The sequence below is a fragment of the Babylonia areolata genome, chromosome 18 (assembly GCF_041734735.1).
Source record: "Babylonia areolata isolate BAREFJ2019XMU chromosome 18, ASM4173473v1, whole genome shotgun sequence".
NCBI classification, from domain to species: Eukaryota; Metazoa; Mollusca; class Gastropoda; order Neogastropoda; family Buccinidae; genus Babylonia; species Babylonia areolata.
This window is the reverse complement of record NC_134893.1, coordinates 19,452,019-19,474,336: the sequence shown is the minus strand read 5'-3', so window position 1 is coordinate 19,474,336 and position 22,318 is coordinate 19,452,019. Positions and strand designations below refer to the sequence as shown.

At 42.1% G+C, this 22,318-nt stretch overlaps 2 protein-coding genes and 1 non-coding gene across 9 annotated transcripts in view; all 3 read right to left on the bottom strand.

Moving 5' to 3' along the window:
* Positions 1-233, bottom strand: part of LOC143292540 (uncharacterized) — a 15,562-nt gene extending 15,329 nt beyond the window's left edge. For 4 of the 7 annotated variants that reach the window (XM_076602926.1, XM_076602929.1, XM_076602924.1 and 1 more), the window contains exon 1: positions 1-232. This exon is cut by the window's left edge and continues 96 nt beyond it. The gene's annotated coding sequence lies outside the window, so the exon portion shown is untranslated. The other 3 variants (XM_076602928.1, XM_076602925.1, XM_076602930.1) reach the window with 2 other exon arrangements.
* Positions 234-4,593: 4,360 nt separating this feature from the next.
* On the bottom strand, positions 4,594-21,869 carry LOC143291881 (prolyl 4-hydroxylase subunit alpha-1-like). The gene is made up of 13 exons (XM_076602011.1): positions 21,517-21,869; positions 18,403-18,560; positions 17,390-17,739; positions 17,088-17,139; positions 15,701-15,855; positions 15,142-15,300; positions 14,862-14,914; positions 12,033-12,183; positions 9,498-9,551; positions 8,754-8,795; positions 7,666-7,734; positions 5,743-5,818; positions 4,594-5,113 (listed from the first exon to the last, which is right to left on the bottom strand). Exons 1-13 carry the CDS (start codon positions 21,747-21,749, stop codon positions 5,040-5,042), a joined length of 1,626 nt encoding a protein of 541 aa, XP_076458126.1. The 5' UTR covers positions 21,750-21,869; the 3' UTR covers positions 4,594-5,039.
* On the bottom strand, positions 10,446-10,637 carry LOC143293188 (U2 spliceosomal RNA). Its single transcript, XR_013056741.1, has one exon. It is a non-coding gene; the product is annotated as a U2 spliceosomal RNA (small nuclear RNA).
* Positions 21,870-22,318: the final 449 nt, after the last annotated feature.

The following is a 22,318-nucleotide window of genomic DNA, read 5'->3' as shown; positions in this document are numbered from 1 at the left end:
TTCCAAAAACCACTCGTATCAACTTGAAAATTTCTCCCGGACTGTGACTCGTGACACCCCGAACACACGTCTCCCTCCTACGTGTCGCGGAGGCACACCCGGTTCAATGTCACCGCTTGCCACAACTTCTGCTGAATGAAGCAAGCATGTCACCCCCACCCCTCTTCGCTTTCCTGCCCCCGCTTCTCTCTCCTTCCTCTGTCCGCTTTCCTCGTGTGACAACACAGGCCACAGGTTCTTCGCTGTCTTTCCTTCCTCCCCCCCCCCCCCCCCCCCCCGACCCCCCAAACCCCTGAACTGAAATGATGACTAGTCAGTCTGCTCCTTCGACGAGAAGGCTGTGTGCTTTGGAAAATGTGTGTGTGTGTGTGTGTGTGGTGTGTGAACTACTCGATCTCTTCCATCAGCGTGTGCGAGTGCTCGATTACTGCTTTGGCGGAGAGATGTGTAGGATTTGATGTCATTTTAAACCCAAGCCTCTACTCCTGTGTGTGTGTGTGTGTGTGTGTGTGTGTGTGTGTGTTCTTCTCAGACCCCACCACAGTCTGGTTATCTTTTCTTCATGAGATACACTCCACACAGTAGTGTGCCTCCATTGATTTGGTTTCCTTCGCAAGCCAGTGTCTTGATAACTGTGGAACACAAGCACTGCACGCATGCTCTCTGATCGAGCCACAGCTTTAGCGGTTAATAACGGTGGGGAAAGCACATTCTTGAAGTGATTAGCCAGAATGTTTGCTTACTGCTGACCCATTTGCTATTGCTGTGTGGACTGGACAGCTGCCAGAAAAAAAGTGTCCGACATTCATGAATTCTAATGGAAATCGTGGGGTAGTATATTGTATTGTGGAAAAATTGTCAAATCGTAAAACCGGTCTGAATCGTTTTGGTAATTTGTGTGTGTGTGTGTGTGTGTGTGTGTTCTCTTTTTCGCTTTCACTCACCTACCCAACACCGGCACAAACACAGTGTCACACACACATACATTGCGACACACACACACACACACACACACACACATTTCTTCACTTGAGCAGTGTTTCATGAAATTCATCCTCCCTTTACATTGTCCAGTGGAAGGACACGTGGGGCTGACGAAATAACCCACACATGCAGCACATGTCGGAGTCACAGTCATATTCTCGTTCGATTGGCCACTGCCGTTGAAGACCTCTGTCTCGACCAGTCAGAGAGTGGTAGATCACGAACACGGATGTTTGCCTCTCGATCAACCAAAGCCGACACGTACCACACCCACAATAATTATTCAGCGACAGACTGAGGTGGGGAAGACGTGATCTTTGCCACAAACACTGGTTTAAAAAAAATAATAATAAATTAAAAAAAAGAGAAAGAAAGAAGAAGAAAAAAAGCCTGCTGAAGGAAACAGACAAAAAGAAGGATGTTGAGAAATAGCGGGCAGTATTCAGAAATGTCATCGTCGGGGAAGACGAATGACAGGGAAAGAAATCCGTATGAATACACCCCCCTACATACACACACTCCCTTTATCCAATGCATGTTTTTGAAAGCTCTGCATATGATTGTACTTGATTTTAGCATATTACGATTTACAGTTTCGGTGTCTATACAAACTGATAATATTTGGAGACAAGCAACATCCAGAACACAAAAACAACAGAATGGAACAAAAACCATAAGAATAAAACAGTAACAATTCACAGCAACAACAGTGATGGCGTTAAAATCAAATCATGTTGTTTATAGCCCAGACGACCGCAAAGAACGAGATTTCAGGGCTGAGAGTGATGATGATGTCACGCAACGATGATGATGAATAACACTGATGTTATATACTCCGAGAAGAAGTGGGAGGAGGGTGGCTGAATGGTCAATACGCTCATCTGCCAATACAGAGAGAGTCCATGAGGGTCTGGGTTCGAATCCTGTTCTCGCCCTTTCTCCCAGGTTTGACTGGAAAAGCAAACTGAACGTTTAGTTATTCGGATGAGACGATAAACTGAGGTCCCTTGTGAACACGCTCTTGGCGTACTGAAAAAACCCATGGCAATGAGAGTGTGATCGTCTGGCAAAATTCTCCAGAAAGAAAGTTAATCAACTCTGGTAAGTACACACATATATATTTTTTTTCAAATGCATGGATTCAAGGCTTGATTAAGCGCGTTGGGTTATGCTGCTGGTCAGGCATCTGCCTGTCCGATGTGGTTTAGCGTATATGGATTTGTCCGAACGCAGTGACGCCTCCTTGAGGAACTGAACTAAACTTAACCGAGAAGAAAAGATTCAAGAACAAGCGCAAAATCATTGTGGTCAAAGTTGTGTTCATCTATTTTCATCTCCGTTACTATTGGTATCTATTTTCATCTTTGTTACAGTCCAGTGATTGTCACTACACACCGTTCGAATTCCTCGCTACAAAGTCCAGGTTTGAGCTTCGAGATCACTCAGCTGTGAAAGTCTTTTCTGCCCGTCACCCACTGATCGACGTTGTGTGTGTGTACTGTGGTCCGCTCACAGCTACACTGCACGCTGCCGTCAACAGTGCTATTTGCACCCGGACTTTCCTTTACCATTGTGAAGACTGTAGGGGAGAATTGACACTGTGCATGACACTGCGGTGTCAGTTCTTTGCGTATTTGTAAGATCACGTAAATTCGTGGAGAGAAAAAAAAAAAAGGTTACTGACTTCATTTTTTCAAACGTATTGCTTTAAACAGAAGTTTCACCAATGAAAGGAAATTAATCATGTCAATATTAGTCAGCAGCAACAAGTATAGTTCAATCTATTCGAGAGAAATACGTGATCACCTGAATCGGAGGATGTTCGATGACTGATCGCAAGATAGAAAACATGTCGAATTCATGGAACTGTCTGCTATAAACCTGAAGCAGGGAGGGGAGGTCTTTATCATGTGGCTACACTCACTCAGGGTTACTCCATTTATAAACATTATGAGTGCGCGCGCGCGCACACACACACACTGTCTAAATCACTTTGGAGTGAACAGACAAACCAATGAAAATACCACACCACACACATACATGCATTGCACCACTGATAGCCATGGAGGAGATTGAACAGCTGTGCAGCGTCAGTCTTCATTAGATGGAACCCTTGTGCACACTTATCATTATACACAGGCCTGAGCTTGTTACTGTTAGCTGTCCTCAGTTGTGTACCCCTGGCTTCCGACCGTTTGGCCAGGTACTGGTATGCGCACTTGTATGATTAAGTATTTAATGGTCAGGCCAACTACCAACCACCCCTTAAAAATCAGGATGCAGTCAAAAACCATGTTTCTGCTCCAAGATCAAGTAAGTGCTCTCCACCCCCTTCCATGTGTGTGTGTGTGTGTGTGTGTGTGTGTGTGTTCTTTTCTTGCGTATATATATATATATACACATATATGGAGAGAGAGAGAGAGAGAGAGAGAGAGAGAGAGAGTTTTTTTCTTTTGTATATATATAGAATTGAATAAAAAAAAATTCTACCTCTCATATATATTATATATATATACAGTCCTCCCCCCCACACCTCCTCTTATCCTGCTTTAAACTAAGAGCAACACCACTCCCATCGCTGCTCTGCTCAAGTGATAAATGGGTGTCATAAAATCGACCAAAGTCCACCCAGGGGACGTAATAACTGTTGCGAAACGTCGATGTCACTATCCTTGGTTGTCTGTTCCTGGTCCCCTGACATCTGATGGGAAGGAAACACGGCGCTTTTAAACGTTTCAGTCGTAATGGTGGGGACGGCGGGGGTGGGGGCGGGGGCGGGGGGGGCGCGGAGGGCGGGCGGGGAGTGGGGTAGGGGCGTGAGTAGCAGGGGTATTTACGAACGGAATTCCGGAACAGACTCTAGAGGAGACGAGTTATTTCTTTATCTTGAGGTAGGCCGAGTCAGGAAACACAATCCTATTTCTTTCTTAGAAACCGATTTGAATTTCCTCCCATGTGGACCATCACGGTGCAAAGTTGTGTTTTTTGTTGTTCACATCTTTAAATGAAGACTGTGAATATTGACATGGCAGTTCGAGTTTTGATGCAATACGGTGCAAAGTTGTGTTTTTTGTTGTTCACATCTTTAAATGAAGACTGTGAATATTGACATGGCAGTTCGAGTTTTGATGCAATATCAAGCAAAGGAAAAACGATGTTCATGCGTTGCACTGACAGATCATTCTTTGACACTGTCAAATGACGAAATGAATAAATGAAAACACCAAATGTCGTAAGCTCATACACAGACAGAAACACATAAAGAATATATATCAAATATTTTATTGGCTTAAAAATGAAATTAATGCTAAGTACTTAGCCAAGGCACGGCGTTCGTGGTTTTAATGACAGTCAGCCGAAGAAGAAAAGGGTGGGGGTGGGGGGGGGGGGGGGGGGGTGAAAGGAGATGACAAGATTTTCATTCATTCTACTAACATGTTGCTATGAGTGGACGTGGTATAGCATTCTCCAATGAAAACGGAGAAATAACTGTCATGCTTACGATCAGAACAAATATAAACAGTTACACATACAAACTGCAAATGATGTTGAAACTCACATTAAAGAAGCAAATAAAAAGAAATTCCTGCATAAAGATGTATGAGAAACAAATCAAACTATATATTCTATGACATTCTCTGATTTAAAAAAAAAAAAAAATCAAACATTCACGAAAACGGCAGAGAGACAGAGAAAGAAAGAGGGAGTTTTGAAAACACCAAATTCCTCACAAGCATGCAACAAGCCAAATTTCACAAACACGGTATGAAGTGAAAACATAAAAAAAAGAAAAAAAAAAGAAAAAAAGCTAACATAAAAGTGGAACCCCAACATGCACGAGACTTTCAGTTTACAGCAACCAATCTTCATAATTATAAAAATTTCAAAAATGTAGGCTACAGAAAAAAGTACATAGTTTCAGATGAACGAATAACGACATTCAACACTGATATGACGAAAATGTAGCCCTCCACCCTCACAGCATAAATTAAAATGATAACCAGTAATAAAGTGCAAAGTGCCAGATGCTTTCCAAGTGACTGGAGGTAGTTCCCTCAATACAGATCTGGATCTTCGTGTGGTCTGCACCAGTCTGAGGCTCGTTTTTCGTAATTACTGCGCACAAGCACTGGAAAAAAGAAACATCACAATAACAAACCCTACAAATAAACCTACTAAACGACGTCACATGTAATTTTTCTTTCATTGGAAATAATTGTTGTAACTGGAGATATAGGTACAAGATATCAGCTTCTTCTCATCTCTACTCTTGTTGATGTTGTGGATGGGGCAGAAACTAAGGAGTGGCGAGAAGAGAAGGGCAGAATCGTGGTAAATGGGTGGTTGTCTGACAGTATACATTTTCGACAATGGGTAATTTTGAAGCTTCTAATAACGCTGTACATTTTCTGATAAATATTTGTGTTGATTTTTGGTTATCTTTCAAGAAAAAAAACACACCTGAAAATTACCGCAAGTACATGGCTCTACACACAACACACACACACACACACACACCTCATTCTCTATATATTATATATATGTATAGACTATATATAAACCATCATGGTCCGAGGAAAAGGAAAGACCGAATGTGAAATGATTCATTTGAACATGTGAGGCATGTATGCCTGTCTTTCATCGGTGTTCTATCAACCATCTGTCCCACCCCTCTGAACTGTTAAGATTTCATATCCAGGGCGCCACATTTCACGGCCAGCATGTGCGCGCACACTCTACATTATCACGATGACTTACCCCACTCAGTGCCGTAGGCCACGGGACACACCGTGTGGAACTTCTTCATGGATGGGTAGTAATACACCACTGTGCCCTGGGGAACACACACACACACACACACACACACACACGTACACATGCACGTACGGGCGCACATACACACACCGTTTATGAACACAGATATGGACACACACACACACACACACACACACACACACATCCGATAAAAAATCATTGCAAGGCTGATGATTATGTATTTTTGTAACAACTTCAAACACACACACACACACACACACACACACACACACACACATATATATATATATATATATAACAGTAGGCCTCCTTCGGTCATGGCTGACCATGGATAGAGTATATCCGACCTAATGTCTAATTCGGCTGTCTGCTTGGACCAAGCAGCGTTGCCTGCGACTGTAGAGACCGATGCGAGAGAGACAGTCTCTGTCGCAGCGATCACATGTGTAAGCTGATGCTGGTCTGTCGGCTGCCGTCCCTTTTCTGCGAGCTCGCTTTTCTGCTGCAGCAGCTGACAGTTTGTCATCACCAATCCATAGCTGATTCTTGAGAGTGCTTCTCCATCTGTTGCGGTCATCTGCAAGGTCCTCCCAGGACTCAGTGTTGATCTCAAGTGCCTTCATGTCACGTTTGCAAACGTCTTTGCATCTCAGCTGTGGGCGGTCGATGCTTCTCTGCCCCGTGGCGAGCTCTCCATAAAGGGTGTCTTTTGGGATGCGACCATCTTCCATGCGGCGAACGTGGCCCAGCCAGCGCAGCCGGCGCTGTCTCAGTATGGTATACATGGTCGGGAGGCCAGCGCGAGTCAGGACTTCGGTGTTTGTCACCTTGTCTTGCCAGGAGATGCCGACTATGCGCTGCAGGCTTCTCAGGTGGAAGGTATTGAGCCTTTTCTCCTGACGAGCATGTGTGGTCCACGCCTCACTGCCACACAGCAAGGTGCTGAGGACGCAGGCTTTGTATACAGCCATCCTTGTCTTCGTGGTCAGCTTGAGATTTGTCCACACTCTTTGTGTGAGGCGGGCTAGCGTTGTGGCTGCCTTCCCGATCCTCTTGTCGATCTCGGTGTCAAGGGAGAAGCTGTCGGTGATGGTGGACCCAAGGTAAGTGAATTGATGGATGGCTTCACGTGTTGTTCCGACGCTAGTACTAGTAGCGAAGCTGGAGTGTCCTCTCCAGGTTTTATATGCGAGGTGCAAGGTGTTTGTGGATGGATGGACGGATATAAGCCTGGGCAGTGTAATATGGAAGACAGGCTGTTGCCCATGCAGTTTGTCCCCCCTCTCCACCTCGCTGACAGATCCAAAGGAACAGCAAGGCCGTTACGTTTTGGTGCCAACGCGGCCGCAGGAGCTGCCGGAAAGTGACAAAGTTTGCCATCCAACCGCCTTAGGGGCCCCACACCGGATTTTCTGTCAGGGTTTACTCCCTTAGCTAGGTGGCCGCAGGTAGCTCTCCAGAGCTGGCGCCCTTTGATGGGTCATTTAATTCCACCAGGGTGTCTAGCCACCCTCCTCACCATCCTCCTGAGATGTCAGTTTAAGGTACACACACACACACACACACACACACACACACACACACACACATATATATATATATATATATATATACCTTAAACTGACAGATGACAGAAAGATCACGTGACCGACAGAACAGACAGACAGTCCCATCCGACCGAACAAATATATTTTTTTTCTGTAACTTCGTTCCTGTCAGCACTACTGCACGCCCCTATCTGCTCCCCCCTTAACCCCCATCACCATCCATACTACATAGTTAAAGGTTTAAAAAGTTACAACTTCATAAAAACCGGACAAAACCTGACCAAAGCCATGTATGAATTACTTCATTAGAACTAACAGAAATAAAAAAAAAACTAAAAGAAGGAAAAACCAGTCTCACCACGCGTGGCTCCACACGTGTGTTTGCAGATGGGAAAACGATTTCTCCTCCCATCGCCACCCCGTTTAGCTGTCAGGAACACACACACACACACACACACACACACGGACGCGCGCGCATCCCAACGGTTAGATTTATTGTTATTTTGATAATGACCCAAAATATATATATATCAAGCACACGCTACTATCAGTCATAGGCAGAAATATGCACAATACAGGTGAACAAAATTATGTCTGTTATATCCTTCCCTCCAAATCACTTTTCACAAAGTTATTTTATAGCTCCTCTATTTCCATTTTGCTTTCCCCCCTTAAACAACATAAAGCAAAAGATTTCCCAGACAAGTTGATCATAGTTGACTAGACTGGTGAATATTCCAAATGTCAATAGACAGATGACCAGTTTTGATTCGCTTATCTGTTGTGAGTGTTTCCTTGTTGTTTGCTTATTGTTCGTGTGTTCCAAAATATTGTTAAATAAAGACAGACTGTGGCTATTGATCTAAAAGACGTTCAGTTCCTATAATCAATCATCCTCTATGCAACCAGTTTTGAACAAAAACTATCACTCAGAGGAACATCCAACCAGTTGTGAGATCTGTCAAACAATCTGCCAACTGATTTATTAACAAAATGATCAGTGAGTCACAATACGTTAAAAAAAACAAAAAAAACCAAAACAAAATCAGACCATACAAAGCAATGTGACAAAACGGTAGGGTATAGATAAAATGCGGGATAATAGTTATTAAGACAGAGCCCAGACAGGATGGGGAAGAACTCTTTTTTTTTTCTTTTTCTTTTTTTGGTGCACAGTCCACGAAACAAGGGGGATAATTTTCCCTTCACAAGAGTCTGTTGCTTGAACTCCAGCCCCAAAACTTCAATATGAGACGAAGACTAGTTGTAAAACACTACGGACCCTGCAAAAAAAAAAAAAAAAAAAAAAAGAAAGAAAAAAAAAGGGCGACAGTGGGTGGGGAAGGATGATCTGTTAAAACAACAACTGAACAAAAAGATTTAAAGCAACCTGTGAGACATTGATTCATTCATATTCACAAATTCACAAAGCAGAAGTCCACTCACAAACATCAGAGTAGTGCCAGTGTGTCCACCCATGGTATGAATCTGCAATAAAAGAGAACATAAAATCATCAATTATCACACATGCACACACACTCATAATTATACACACGAGCCTATGGTAGTGGTATACACATTTATTGTGGTACGATGTGGCAACATGCTCTCTCCTGTACTCCGAATTTCACAGAGATCCATATCGATACATTACACAGCTTTTTAAAACTTTTTTAATTTATTAAAAAAAAAAAAAACCACACATTTTAAAAGTTATAATGATGATAATAATTAGTTTATTCATATAGCGCTTAATCAAGTAATTTTTCTGTAACCGCTTTACCGTTACAATAGTTCCAATTAAAAAAACAACAACACACATATAATCCATTAATATATATATATATATATATATATAATCCATCTGACTTAGTACCTGTAACCAAAATTATTCTTCAAATTTATTTTAAAAAAAACGTCACAACAAAATTTGCTATTATTCAAACAACTTAAACAGAAAGCTTTTTTTTTTTGTTCTTTTTTTTTTTGTTTTTGGTTTTTGCTGTTTTTCTTATTATTTCATAAAATGTAGGAAAAAAAACTGCTTAAAACTATTTCATTGAATTCTTAGAGATGGTCAAGCAAGTACAACGAGGATAACAACAACAGCAACAAAATCATCATAGTTAAAAAGAGCTATTATTATTATCATTGTTATCATATCATCATCATTATCAATAATCCATTTACCGTAAATTCTGGCCTTGGTTTCACATAAAAACCTTGTTGTCCAAAGTTTCGGGCCTGCAACACACAAAACGACCACACTGAATAAAACCAAGGCAATTTTTCGTTTATGTGTTTGAACATCCCGCTTCTTGATTTATAAACAAAGCCATACGACTTCAAAACAAACTAGCAAACAAATGATTAAATAAACAAGATCTATACGAGGCCAGAAGCATTACATAGATAATTCCTTAGTTTGTTTGCACTTTTCTTTTCTTTTTTTTTCTTTCTCGTGTGTGGATGCTTGCGAGAAGTGATATAAATAGCAGTGCCATAAGTTATGTCCCTTTAAGTGGTAACAATACCTCTTCATGGTTGGGGTTCAAACATGTATATACCAGTCAACAAAAACAAGCACCATTACCACAAAACATAAAATGGAGAAAGCTGTTGTAAAACGACATGTGATCTTAACTTGAGCAGGAATCTTTTGAAACAACTGAACGTATGTGCTTTTATCAATCGTCTGAAATACACATCTGTCTTAACGCCATGTTTATCACACACGATCCTTAATGTCCCACTGAGCTCTCACGCCATGTTTTTTGTTTTTTCTGTTGTCTGAAATGTTGATTCAAATTAAGAGAGAATCATGAGAGCACTGCACTGCTGAGGTTTGGTACTATCATTATCGTTAGTAGTAGTATGAATATTTACGCCTAATCTTAAAAACAAGCCCTGGTCTTATGTAATTGAGGATTGTGTGCATGTGTGTGTGTTTGTGAATTAAGAGCACTGCACTGCTGTGGTTTGATACTCTTGTTATTCATTTCACGACGGAATCAAGCCCGAAGATCATGTTTATGGCTGATGAGCTACAAGAAATTTTAAAGTTCTTGCTACTCTTGGAGAGGAGCCATTAGAAGAAACCAGACTGATTTTCGATTTTTTGTTTTTCTCCCCTAGAGAGGGGAGAAGGCCGATCCTGGAGGTACTGCAATACCAGGCCAACCCGTGGCAAAAGTGGAGCAAGCCCCTGACACTTCACCGAGGTTCAAAAACCAGTTTAATATCGTAGCCCCCGGATAAGAGACATATCAGATATTAATCTATAAGAACAGATACTACACTTTGATCTTAACCAAAAGGCCGAGAAGCGATACCGACAAGCGGTTCAGAAATCCCATCCGTCTCATGCGCTATGTTCATATTTCTGTGGTACGTTATATTGCCTAAAAATAAATGAATAAATACACATGAAGAGAAAATCAACACTTAACATATTCAACGAATGACTATTAAACGGACAGTTTAATATTGCTGTGTTTTAAAATGAATATGAGAAAACTAATATATATCGATTACAGCTATTTGTTACAAAACCCCTTCAACGACTAACTGACTACTGGAGAAGGTCAGCCACTTGAAGTTCAAATCAGCAAGGTAGGGGACATAGACTCTCAAATATTAATCTGATAAGAACACACTCCTTTCTTGCAAAAACAATTATTCATTCCATTAATGGGATTATACCTTTCCTTTTTCTTTTTTTACAAGCTGGGAAAATGATACATTTTTCACATCAAGGGACAGTATACATTGAGCTTCACACGAGGAAGGGAAGCAACTCAACATTAAAACATTTCCTTGTTCATAAACACTAGTTATTTTCCTTGTATCACTCATCCAGGAAATCAAGTGGAGTGGACTTTTGTTTAATCATCGTGGATGAAAAGGGAACACATAACTGAGAATATGCCAGTAATACAAATAAAAGCAAACCAAAAGTCCCCATCACAGCCAAGTGAAATTAAAACGGATGATATAAACAACTGTGACCAAAATAATGTATGGGTAATATCCACTTGAACAACCGCATGTCTTGATCGAAGCTTAATGAATTTTTTTCACCAACGAACGATATTTTTGCATGATATATTTCGTTTGTAATCAATTTTTTTTAAAAACAAAATGTCGTTCAGAAAATAACACCAACATATGAATATAATCTATTCAAATCTAATGCAAACAAATTGTATTTTTTCAAGTGGGAATAGGAATCTTTATTTTCAACATTTGCCACACAAAGATGCGATCATCCAAATGTCAACCAATCTCATGACAAACGTGTGTGTGTGCGCAGGCGTGTAAATGTGTCCATGCATACGTGCTTTGCGTATGTGCCTGCTTCGTACAGCATGATCATGAATCAGTTGGGGACAACAAAAAGTCACTCTGTTTTGATTTTACTAATATGGTGACAACATTTTTCATTTTACGTATAGTATGGATCAAAAACAAAAAAGTGACATCGAACGATAATTATGAATCAAGCGTGTGTGTGTGTGTGGTGTGTGTGTGTGTGTGTGTGTGTGTGTGTGTGTGTGTGTGTGTTATACTATTCAGTTTACATTTGATTATGATTAAAAGATACAAAGGAAAATTGTACCATTCTAATAAACTAAACTTGAAGACCACAATCACCAGCCTGTATTAAAAACACGACAAACATAGTCAGCAACCACATCACCACTTGAGCAGTGAAAAAACACTAACCTCCGACTCTCCAGCAACGAAAGGCATGGTTGCAGTGTAAGGGAGAGAACTGAGACGGAAACGGATCCTCTGCAGCGTTTTCTGGTACTGCTCGTGCGCCTCTCGGCCCTTTCGGGTCCTATTTTCCGGTCCCACTTTAGACAACACCAGTCTGCAGAGGATTTCACAAAGCCACCAGCGGCGTGAACAAGACGGAGACAGAAAGGTATAGTGGTATCTGGTAGCAGTATACAGATAGTGGTATACACGTGGGCCTATGGTAGTGGTATACACATAAGCCTATAGTAGTGGTCTACACATGAGCCTATGGTAGTGGTATACACATGAGCCTATGGTAGTGGAAAACACGTGGGCCTATAGTAGTGGTATACACACGAGCCTATGGTAGTGGTATACACGTGCGCCTATGGTAGTGGTATACACATGAGCCTGTGGTAGTGGTATACACGTATGCCAATGGCAGGGTGGTGGTATACATGTGGGCATATTGCTGTGGTATACACCTGTGCCTATGGTAGTGGTATACACGTGGGCCAATGACAGGGTGGTATACATGTGGGTCTATCTTAAAAAGATCGTACCAACCACTTTCCCCACCTCTTAGCATCTGCACCATGACACTGCTACTGTACGCATGCACGTTCTACACAAACACATGCACTCACAAACGCACAGACAAGTGGATGGTATAATTATATATATACAAAACACAACTATAGGGACCGGCTGTGTAACTTCCTTGACATTAATATATCTATGGTGTACAGCAAAATACCCCCAGCCCCCTCTGTTAGAATATCACTGTATGCATTTCCAACGTTACAAAGTATAAACATGGCTCTTTTAAAAGTTTTCAAAAATGAGAGCAAACTAGGCTAGCATGAACGGTTCGAACACAGGCGTGTTATGGGGAAAAAAAAGTCACTAGTAATCACACTTGCTCAGCACTAGTTCACATGACCAGACACTACACAATAATGGTCCGAAATATCATGCTTTAAAACTATGCCAGATAATATACGAACAAGCCACCACCCGCTGCTTTTCTGCACATGAAGGTCCGCCGCTTTATTTCTTTTCGTTTTTGTTGTTGTTGTTGTTGTTTTTCAAGCAGGGGCCTTTACATGAAGCTACACCTCAGGTCGTAGGAAAACGTAGTGCTTCACATTACTGCATGCGTTGGTAAAACGACTCGTCTATTGAGGAAAACACAGGAACCAAATGTGATACGTGGCAGTTGAGGTAACGCTCTCAGGTCAAGGCAACTGTCGCATGTACTGTCTTAAAAAAATGAAATCCTTTAATGTATGCAAGCAGATGCTCCAAATGTTTTACACATCTGTTGTCTGCAGCGTTCTAACATATGGAGCTGTGTGCTGGTGAGGAAACTTGACCAAACATGACAAAGACAGGTTGGAAAAAGTCATTAGGAAAGCGGGTGGGGTGGTGGGTATAAGACAAGACACCTTTAGCGACATGCACAATAGAAAACTGACTGACAGACTAATAACAACTTTGAAAAACAAAAGCCACCCACTACATGATGACATTAATAGCAGAAGGTCAGACATAAGTGGTAGGTTCAGAGCTCTACGCGCAAGAACATCTCGCTACATTAATTAATTCATTCATTCCTACAGCCATTCGCGCACACAATCAAAACATCCAATACACTGACGGGCGCAATAGCCCAGTGGTTTAAGCGCTGGACTTTCAATCTGAGGGTCCCGGGTTCGAATCACGGTAACAGCGCCTGGTGGGTAAAGGGTGGAGATTTTTCCGATCTCCCAGATCAAGATTTGTGCCGACCTGCTAGTGCCTGAATCCCCTTCGTGTGTATACGCACGCAGAAGATCAAATACGCACGTTAAAGATCCTGTAACCTATGTCAGTGTTCGGTGGGTTATGGAGACACGAAAATACCCAGCATGCATGAACCACGACAGAGTTGTCGGCAAGTCGATGTTGGTCGTGTAACGGAAAGAAGAAGAAGAAGAAGAAGAAGAAGAACTCATGAGTGAATCACCCCCCTCCCCCCCACCACACACCCCTTCGCCACAGCAACACCTGAACTTCACAAGCAGACGAGTGCATGGGAGCAGACATTATGCGTGCATGTGGGGTTGAGCGGGTGAGCACGGGCAAGCGTTTCTGTGTATGTGTGATCAGAAGTGATTTTTAAATATTTTCTTATTTCACTAGGATTTCATGTATCTTAATGTTAATGTACTGATTTTTTTATTGGCGTGACATATGTTATGTGCGTGCATATGTGCCTACATCAATGTATGTGTGTGTGTGTGTGTGTGTGTGTGAGAGAGAGAGAGAGAGAGAGAGAGAGAGTGTGTGTGTGTGCATTTTACTTATATATACGATTTATTCCCTGGATGTTTTTACAAATGTATTGTTATACAATACCTTATTGTAAATACCTTATGGTCTTAACATGTGTGTGTGTGTGTGTGTGTGTGTGTGTGTGTGTGTGTGTGTGTGTGTGTGTGTGTGTGTGTGCATGCGCGCAAGTCATTTTAGTAATATATACCTTTTATTTGTTGGATGTTTTCATTTGTAAATACTGTTGTGCAATACCTTATTGTCTTAACATGAGTATGTGTGTGTGGGGAGGGGGGCGGGAGATTAGTCTATCGTCAGCTATTGGGAATTCTTATTTGACTAGTTTTAATCTCTTTTTATGTTGCCAATGATAATTTTATGCTGGTGTTTACAACGAGCCTGTGATTGCACAAGTTAATTTCCATGTGGATTAATAAAGTGTTTTTGATTGATTGATTGATTGATTTAGTGTGATAAAGGGACGAAAATTCTTACGTAAAGTCTGGCGTTCTGAATCCATCACTGGAATCCATGGCAGCTTTCTCGTACTGTTGATAACAGAAAGAAAAAAATAGAAACAGAAATGCTCACGAATTCAGTCACCATTAGTTGTTCGTCAGTCCATCAGTCGGTCAGTCACTCAGTTATCCACATAAGCATACTGACTGTCGATCTTCAAATAAAATAAACTTTAAAACATTTATTTGTTATATCTTAGGCTATCATCTTTTTCAAATATATACTTATTCATTTATTTTAGTTAAACGAAGCCTACCTCTCTGTTGGAGACGTTGACAACGAGCGCAGCATCTTTCGGGGAGATGACGTCATGGAAGGCGAGGATTGGCGGTTTACGTTTGAGCACCTCCATCCTGAAGAAGGCCATCTTGGACCTGGGCCAGGCGGGGACCAGGTGGCACTTGAGACGGCTGGGCTGGAGAGAAAGACAGGCGTATTCATTGATCTATACCATGGTGTACAACATCATAGTTATACGTGCGTGTGCTCGTGTATGTGCGCGCGCGCGTGTGTGTATGTATTTGCGTGTGTGCGCGCGTGACACACATGCGTGTGCGTGGCGCGCATGTGTGTGCATGCGTGTGTGCGCGTGCATGTTTGTTTTGTGATGATAATGAATATATTGGATACTTATACAGCACCTGTCCTCGGTCAGAGACCAAGCTCTAAGCGTTTTCAGGAACACGGAGTCATTTTGCGCAACAGGCTTCAGTCACACACACACACACACACACACACACACACACACACACACACACACACAACGTAAAAGACACAACGTAACAATGTCCTTATTACGTTGCTTCAATGCTGACCTTGATGCTGGTACCCCGACAGAGGGTCTCGAATTTCCTCCTGTACACGTCCTCCTTGGCGTAGCGTACGGGGCGGCTCGGACTGTCCCTCTTCTCCCGCTTTACGCGCTCCTCGAAGAACACCCGGTTGGCGCGAGCCACCATGTTGTCTGGGTCTGCGCATCACGGCAAAGGATGACAATGGTGCGATTTATGAAGATAATGGTTTTGGTGGCGGCTGTTGTCCAAGTTTCCATTTTTCTATTTAAATCAATTGTATTCTGAAGTTCAGGCACAGAAGAGAGAGAGAGAGAGAGAGAGAGAGAGAGAGAGAGAGGGAAAGATGGGGAAGAAAGCTGAGTAGGACAGGAAGGTTAATGAAGAAGATGATGATGATACAGTAACGACGAAGATGAAAAAGGTGAAAAAAAAAGAAGAAAAGGATGAAGTGGAAGATAGAAGATGAAGAAGAAGACGGCACAATATCACAATGAGAAGAAGCAAATCCACATGAACCAAAATTATATTCAGAAATGAACTTTTTATTATCACATGTCTGAATGTCTAAAAAGAACTTAAAAGAACAGACCTGTAAAATTGTTCATTAGGTAAATGTTAAATAGCTTGTATTATTTTATGTGTAAAAACGATCTCAAAAAGTATTCATCACAGCTTTCTACTGCCACTCACCAGCATCCCAGTGCTGTGTTTACCATACATATACATTCTTCCGCTCATACTCTGTTTGAAAAAACAAATATAAGCAACAGAAACGAATTCTTCCCACTGGAATTGGAACGATATATCCGAACAGGGAGGATTGATTGATTGATTGACGTGGATACTTCTATAGCGCCTATTCTCGGTCAGAGACCAAGCTCTAAGCGCTTTACATACACGGGGACATTTGCACCACAGGCTGCCTACCTGGGTAGAGCCGACTGACGGCTGCCACTGGGCGCTCATCATTCGTTTCCTGTGTCATTCAATCAGATTTCAGACGCACACACATACACACTCAGACAGACATGTAACATTTTACGTGTATGACCGTTTTTTTTTTTTATTTACCCCGTCATGTAGGCAGCCATACTCCGTTTTCGGGGGTGTGCATGCTGAGTATATTCTTGTTTCCATAACCCACCGAACGCTGACATGGATTACAGGATCTTTAACGTGCGTATTTGATCTTCTGCGTGCGCATACACACGAAGGGGGTTCAGGCACTAGCAGGTCTGCACATATGTTGACCTGGGAGATTGGAAAAATCTCCACCCTTTACCCACCATGTGCACCGAGATTCGAACCCAGGACCCTCAGATTGAAAGTCCAGCGCTTTAACCATTCGGCTATTGCACCCGTCAGGATAAGAGAAGGAGGGACAAACAAACGGATAGACGAATCATACCTGTCTTCAACAGATCCTCAGTAGCTTTCAGTGCCTCAGGCATCATGTTTACCTGAACAAACACGCATATTTGATGAGAAGACAGACATCGACAAATTTAGTACACCACAATCGAGTGTCATCAATGCAGAAACATCTAATTCGAAATTGTTACAAAACAGTAAAATCTGCCATTATATAAAGCATACAGTTTTATCAAGCTCTCTCTCTCTCTCTCTCTCTCTCTCTCTCTCTCACACACACACACACACACACACACACACACACACACACACACACACACACACACACACAGAGCTTACCCTGAAATACGCGGAGGCCAGCATACCCAACACATTCGTTGCGTTAAACCCGTCCTCCTCACGCTTCATGTCCTTCAGCTGTGGAGACTTGGACAAGTGCTTCAACCACTGCGCCGCGTAAAAATAATCGTCCTCCTCCACCGCCAGCTTCACGATCTGGAACTGTTGCTGGAGAGTGAGGGGGTCCACGGAAGCGTGCTGACCCACTCGGCCCTTTAGCAGATCGCTGGTTCGAATCCCTTGGGTGTGTTGGATGGTGAGAAGGCTGTAGGCCACCGACTTCATGTCTTCTGCTGAGGGAAGGTTCTCTTCGATGTTGGAAAGTCGGGAGATGACGTATGGCATATGCCCTGCAGAAAGAAAGAAAGAAAATAAAGACTGAAAAAGAAACGTGAAGAAAACGAATAAAGAAAGAAAGAAAGAAAGAAAACAAAACAGAAAGAAAACAAAGGAAAAAAATCAGAACACAAATAAAAGAAAGAAAGAAAGGGGAATGAAACAGAAAACAAAGAAGAATGACAAAGAAAGAAAAGAAGGAATTAACAGCGAGGAAAGAAAGAAAGCATAAATCTACAACCGCCCCCCAAAACAAAAATCTGAAATGGAAAGAAATATATGCATCAACCCCCCCCCAAAAAAAAACAAAACAAAAACAAAAACAAAACAAACAAAAAAAAACACAAAAAAAACAACAACAAAAAGAGAGAGAGAGAAAAAAAAAAGAACATAATGTCCATACTGACATTCATAAAAAATGCACATGACCTATTAGTATATATAAAAAACAAAAATGAAAAAGATTCACACCTAAAAACCGCGCACATTCCCTTTTTATTCGACACGCCCGCATTAAACATGAAACATGAAACAGAACACCAATTAAAAAAAACAAAAAACCCAAAAGAATACAAAATTCACTTTGAATTTATCAACCATCACAAATTTATCTTCTATACACACAGACACACACACACACATACACACGCATGTACGCACAAACAGAGGGTGCTTACATTCCCGACAAGCCTTGCTGTTTCTGATGAGGTCAATGGCCTCCTTCCAGTGGTAGTGCAGCCTCTGGGTGAGGTGGAAGACGTTGACAGGGTGAGCCAGGTACTCCTTCACTGCCGGCCCTACCTCCCGGTGAGTCTTCTTGGCCTCCTCCAACAGTCTGCAAGGCACGGGTACGGGTGGGTGGGTGGGTGGTGGTGGTGGTGGTGGGGTGGAATAAACGGGTGAACGAATGAATGAAACAGCAAAGAAGAAGTGAAAATATGGGAGGAATAAAACTGAAATTGTTTCCATTAAAAAAAGAGCGTGGTGTGTGTGTGTTTGCGTGTGTGTCGTGTGATAAGAAACTCTAGGGAGAGCTGAATAGTATGTCTTCAGTGAAGAATACCCCCCTCAGTCAAGTGTTTCGGCCCTTAACTCCTAACACTCTAAGGGGGCCGGGTCACACCCAGGTCATGACTCCTGGATGCCCTTGTATTGCCGTCTCTTTTTAATTTTTTTTTAATCATAATTTTTCCTGGTCTTCAGCAGGTTCGAACCCGCGCCTCCAGGGTGGTCGCCACTTCAGAACTGAGTCACCTTTTCTGGCTGACGTTTTAACCACTGAGCCATCGTACGCCTAGTTTGAGTAGGGAAATTCTTTTCTGCTGCTTCTGCCATTGCCTTGAGATCCCATGTCCTCTCTCTGCCAGAAATCGACAGCTGTTTCATGAGGCTGTAGGCAGATGCGCCCACAAACCCTCTTGCACCAATCGTGTGTGTGTGTGTGTGTGTGTGTGTGTGTGTGTGTGTGTGTGTGTGTGTGCGTGCGTGCGTGTGTGTGTGTATGTGTGTGTGTGTGTGTGTGTGTGTATGTTACCGCGCGCTTACGGAGAAAGACAACGGCAGACGGAGAGACACAGAGAGAGAAAGAGTGGATGGGTTCGATCTGGAGTGGAGTTTTCCACGGAAAGAGAGATGGAGAGGAGAAGAAGAAGAAGACGACGACGACAACGACAATTTGTACGAAGCAGAAATATACATAAGAGTCAAAAGAAGAAGAAGGTGATGATGAAACGTGGGAAGAAAACAGGAAAAAAAACATGGCCAGTGTACACATTTTCTATGCAACACCATTGCATCTAACATGATGGTTGGCTTTATAAGAATTGCGCGCTTTTTTTTCCCCCCAATATTACTGCAGAGGTATAGAATTGATTTATCTTTTCATACTTTGTGCAACTTCGGATAATGCAGCTTCGGATAACACAAAGGATTACTTCTGCTGAATATACAGAGAGACTGAGAGAGAGAGAGAGAGAGAGAGAGAGAGAGAGAGACAGACAGACAGACAGACAGACAGACAGACAGAGCAACACGTGCTCTATAATTATTTCACGTTGTGAAAAAAACTTTTTCATACACTCACTCTCAGTCATAAGGATATGACTAAGAGAGAGAGAGAGAGAGAGAGAGAGAGAGAGAGAGAGAGAGAGAGAGACAGACAGACAGACAGACAGTCAGACAAACAGAGCAACACGTGCTCTATAATTAGTTCACGTTGTGAAAAAAAACTTTTTCATGCACTCACTCTCAGTCATAAGGATATGACTAAGAGAGAGAGAGAGAGAGAGAGAGAGAGAGAGAGAGACAGACAGACAGACAGACAGACAGAGCAACACGTGCTCTATAATTATTTCACGTTGTGAAAACTGAGTAAATCGAACCAAGATGTCAATTTTACTAAGTCCGCGGCACGGGACGGGAGACAGATGGCAGTATTGGAAACATGACAGCAGTTCATGTGTACACGCTGTGCGCAGGAAACAAGAACTGTGGTGAAACGATCAATGGTTACATGGTGATACAAGTTACAAAAAACTATTCCCCAACCCTCCAACACAACAAAAATTGCGCGCAAAACTTTATCATTTCCCTTTATTTTTGTAATTCTTTTTTTGTTTTTGATGCTGACAAAGTTGATGGGGTAGTTGTGGAGAGGGAAGGAGAAAGAGAGAGGGCGTTGAGTCGGAAGGGAAAAAGTAATTCATTCGCTTTTTTTCCCCCTGCACAAATCCGTACAGCATGTGCGATGGAGTCTATGTACTATAATCTCCCTATTATTCCCTCTGCACATACGCACGCTTATTCGCATCTTTCATTCTATGCTTCTGATGCAAACTTTGTACATCATGAGCATGGATATCTGCGGTGTGTATTGGGGGAGGGAAGACAAAGGGGGAGGGGGTGTGCACGCGAATGTGTGTGAGTGTGCTAAAGTTTGTGTGCTAACGTTTGTGTGTGTGTGTGTGTGTGTGTGTGTGTGTGTGTGTGTGTGTGTGTGTGTGTGTGTGTGTGTGTGTGCATGAGCGTGCTGGCATGTGTGCACACACATACACAAACATAAATATACATAATGTCGTACACGCGTGTGCATGTCCCAAATACGGGAGCTTGAAGATTTGTTAAAATGACTTCGTGATTATTTAAACTACAAAATTGATATTTTAAAAAAAAAACTGGACCAGTGTCATCTATACGTCTATTTCACGGACAAATGTTTTTTCTTGTTTTTTTGTTTTTTGTTTTTGTGTGCGTAATGTTGGTTATCGATAAGGCTCTTTTGATCGACGGTATGACTATGCAGTAGCATAAATTCATACCCTCATGAGTGACTTTTTTGGATTAAAAATCTATATCTGCATCTATTTTAAAAATTCATACCCATATATACATCATGAAACGTTACAGGTCTATAAAAATTCGTTAGCAATTAGAACTGGGACGCATAAGCTAGTCAGTTATGTCCTGTCATTAAATTGAATGTTTTTTTTTCGGATTCTCATGTGCTAAAGTACTGTAATGCTCGAGTCAATAGGAGATGAAGGATTACCAGATTATCAATGTGTTTATTTTATAACCTAACCATTTTACTCTGTTCTACTAGAAATGCTCTTCGTAATAATTTAACTAAAAAAAAAAAAAACAACCAAAAAACACCAAAAACGAAACATTAAAAAATCCATACACACCTTTTTCTGTCTTTTCGAAAACACACACACATACATTCAAACACATTAATTGATCTCACAACCCCCACCCCAGAAACAAACCGTGAAACACCACAAACCACTCACTTGCGCACCGACGTCAGATTATGCGCAGCGTCCACGCTGGCCTCATCTTGATGCTTGAGCAGTTCCTCCCTCAAGAACAAGTCCACGTTGCTCAAACTCTCCTCCTCCATGTAATACAACTTCAGCAAGTTCGCGTAACTTGTGAACATATGATGGTGCGTCTCTGCGCCATCAGCGTGTCTCTCCACACAGCACAATGCAAAACACAACACCCCCACCAGTGAAACAAACATTTTGGTTTGCCTCTCTGTCTCTGAATGCTGCAAGTCCTGCGCCTCTCAAAATGGCGACAAAGAGAGGTGTGAAGGGGTTAGTTTCCACAGTATGTACAACGTGGTATTGAACCGAAGACGTGTACAATTTGTGGCTCGACTGAACGTGTGGCCACGCCACGCCACGCCAGATGTTGCGCGAAGGATCGAGAGTTAAAACTTTCAGCAATTTGATGTAGGCCCAGCCCGGCAGGCAGGATGTTGTGTGTGTCTTCGATCGTGTGTAAGAAGGGATTGTGGTGGCGTTGGAATAGGATGGGGGATGGGGGAATGGGATGGAGGTATGGTACTAAATCGATCAATAAGTCGATAGATCGATCGATCAATCAACCAATCAATCAGTCGTTCATTCATCCATTCAGTCAACAATACCAACTACTGACTAACGTATTGTGTCACACTGCTCATAACTGAGCGATCTTAGGATTTAAAAAACGGGGATATGATATTGTACTGTATAACTTGTCACAACATATTTCTGGGTGTGAAATTCGGGCTGCTATACTCAGGGAAAGCCCGTCGATACAGTG

Bases quoted from the DNA above. Each gene is read 5' to 3' on its own strand.
- LOC143291881 (XM_076602011.1), bottom strand. From the start codon at position 21,749: ATGTTTGTTTCACTGGTGGGGGTGTTGTGTTTTGCATTGTGCTGTGTG. The intron at 12,184-14,861 runs GTAAGAATTTTC...AATCCTCTGCAG, and splicing joins TTCAGAACGCCAGACTTTAC to ACTGGTGTTGTCTAAAGTGG. The intron at 5,114-5,742 runs GTAAGTCATCGT...TCTTTTTTCCAG, and splicing joins GGCCTACGGCACTGAGTGGG to TGCTTGTGCGCAGTAATTAC.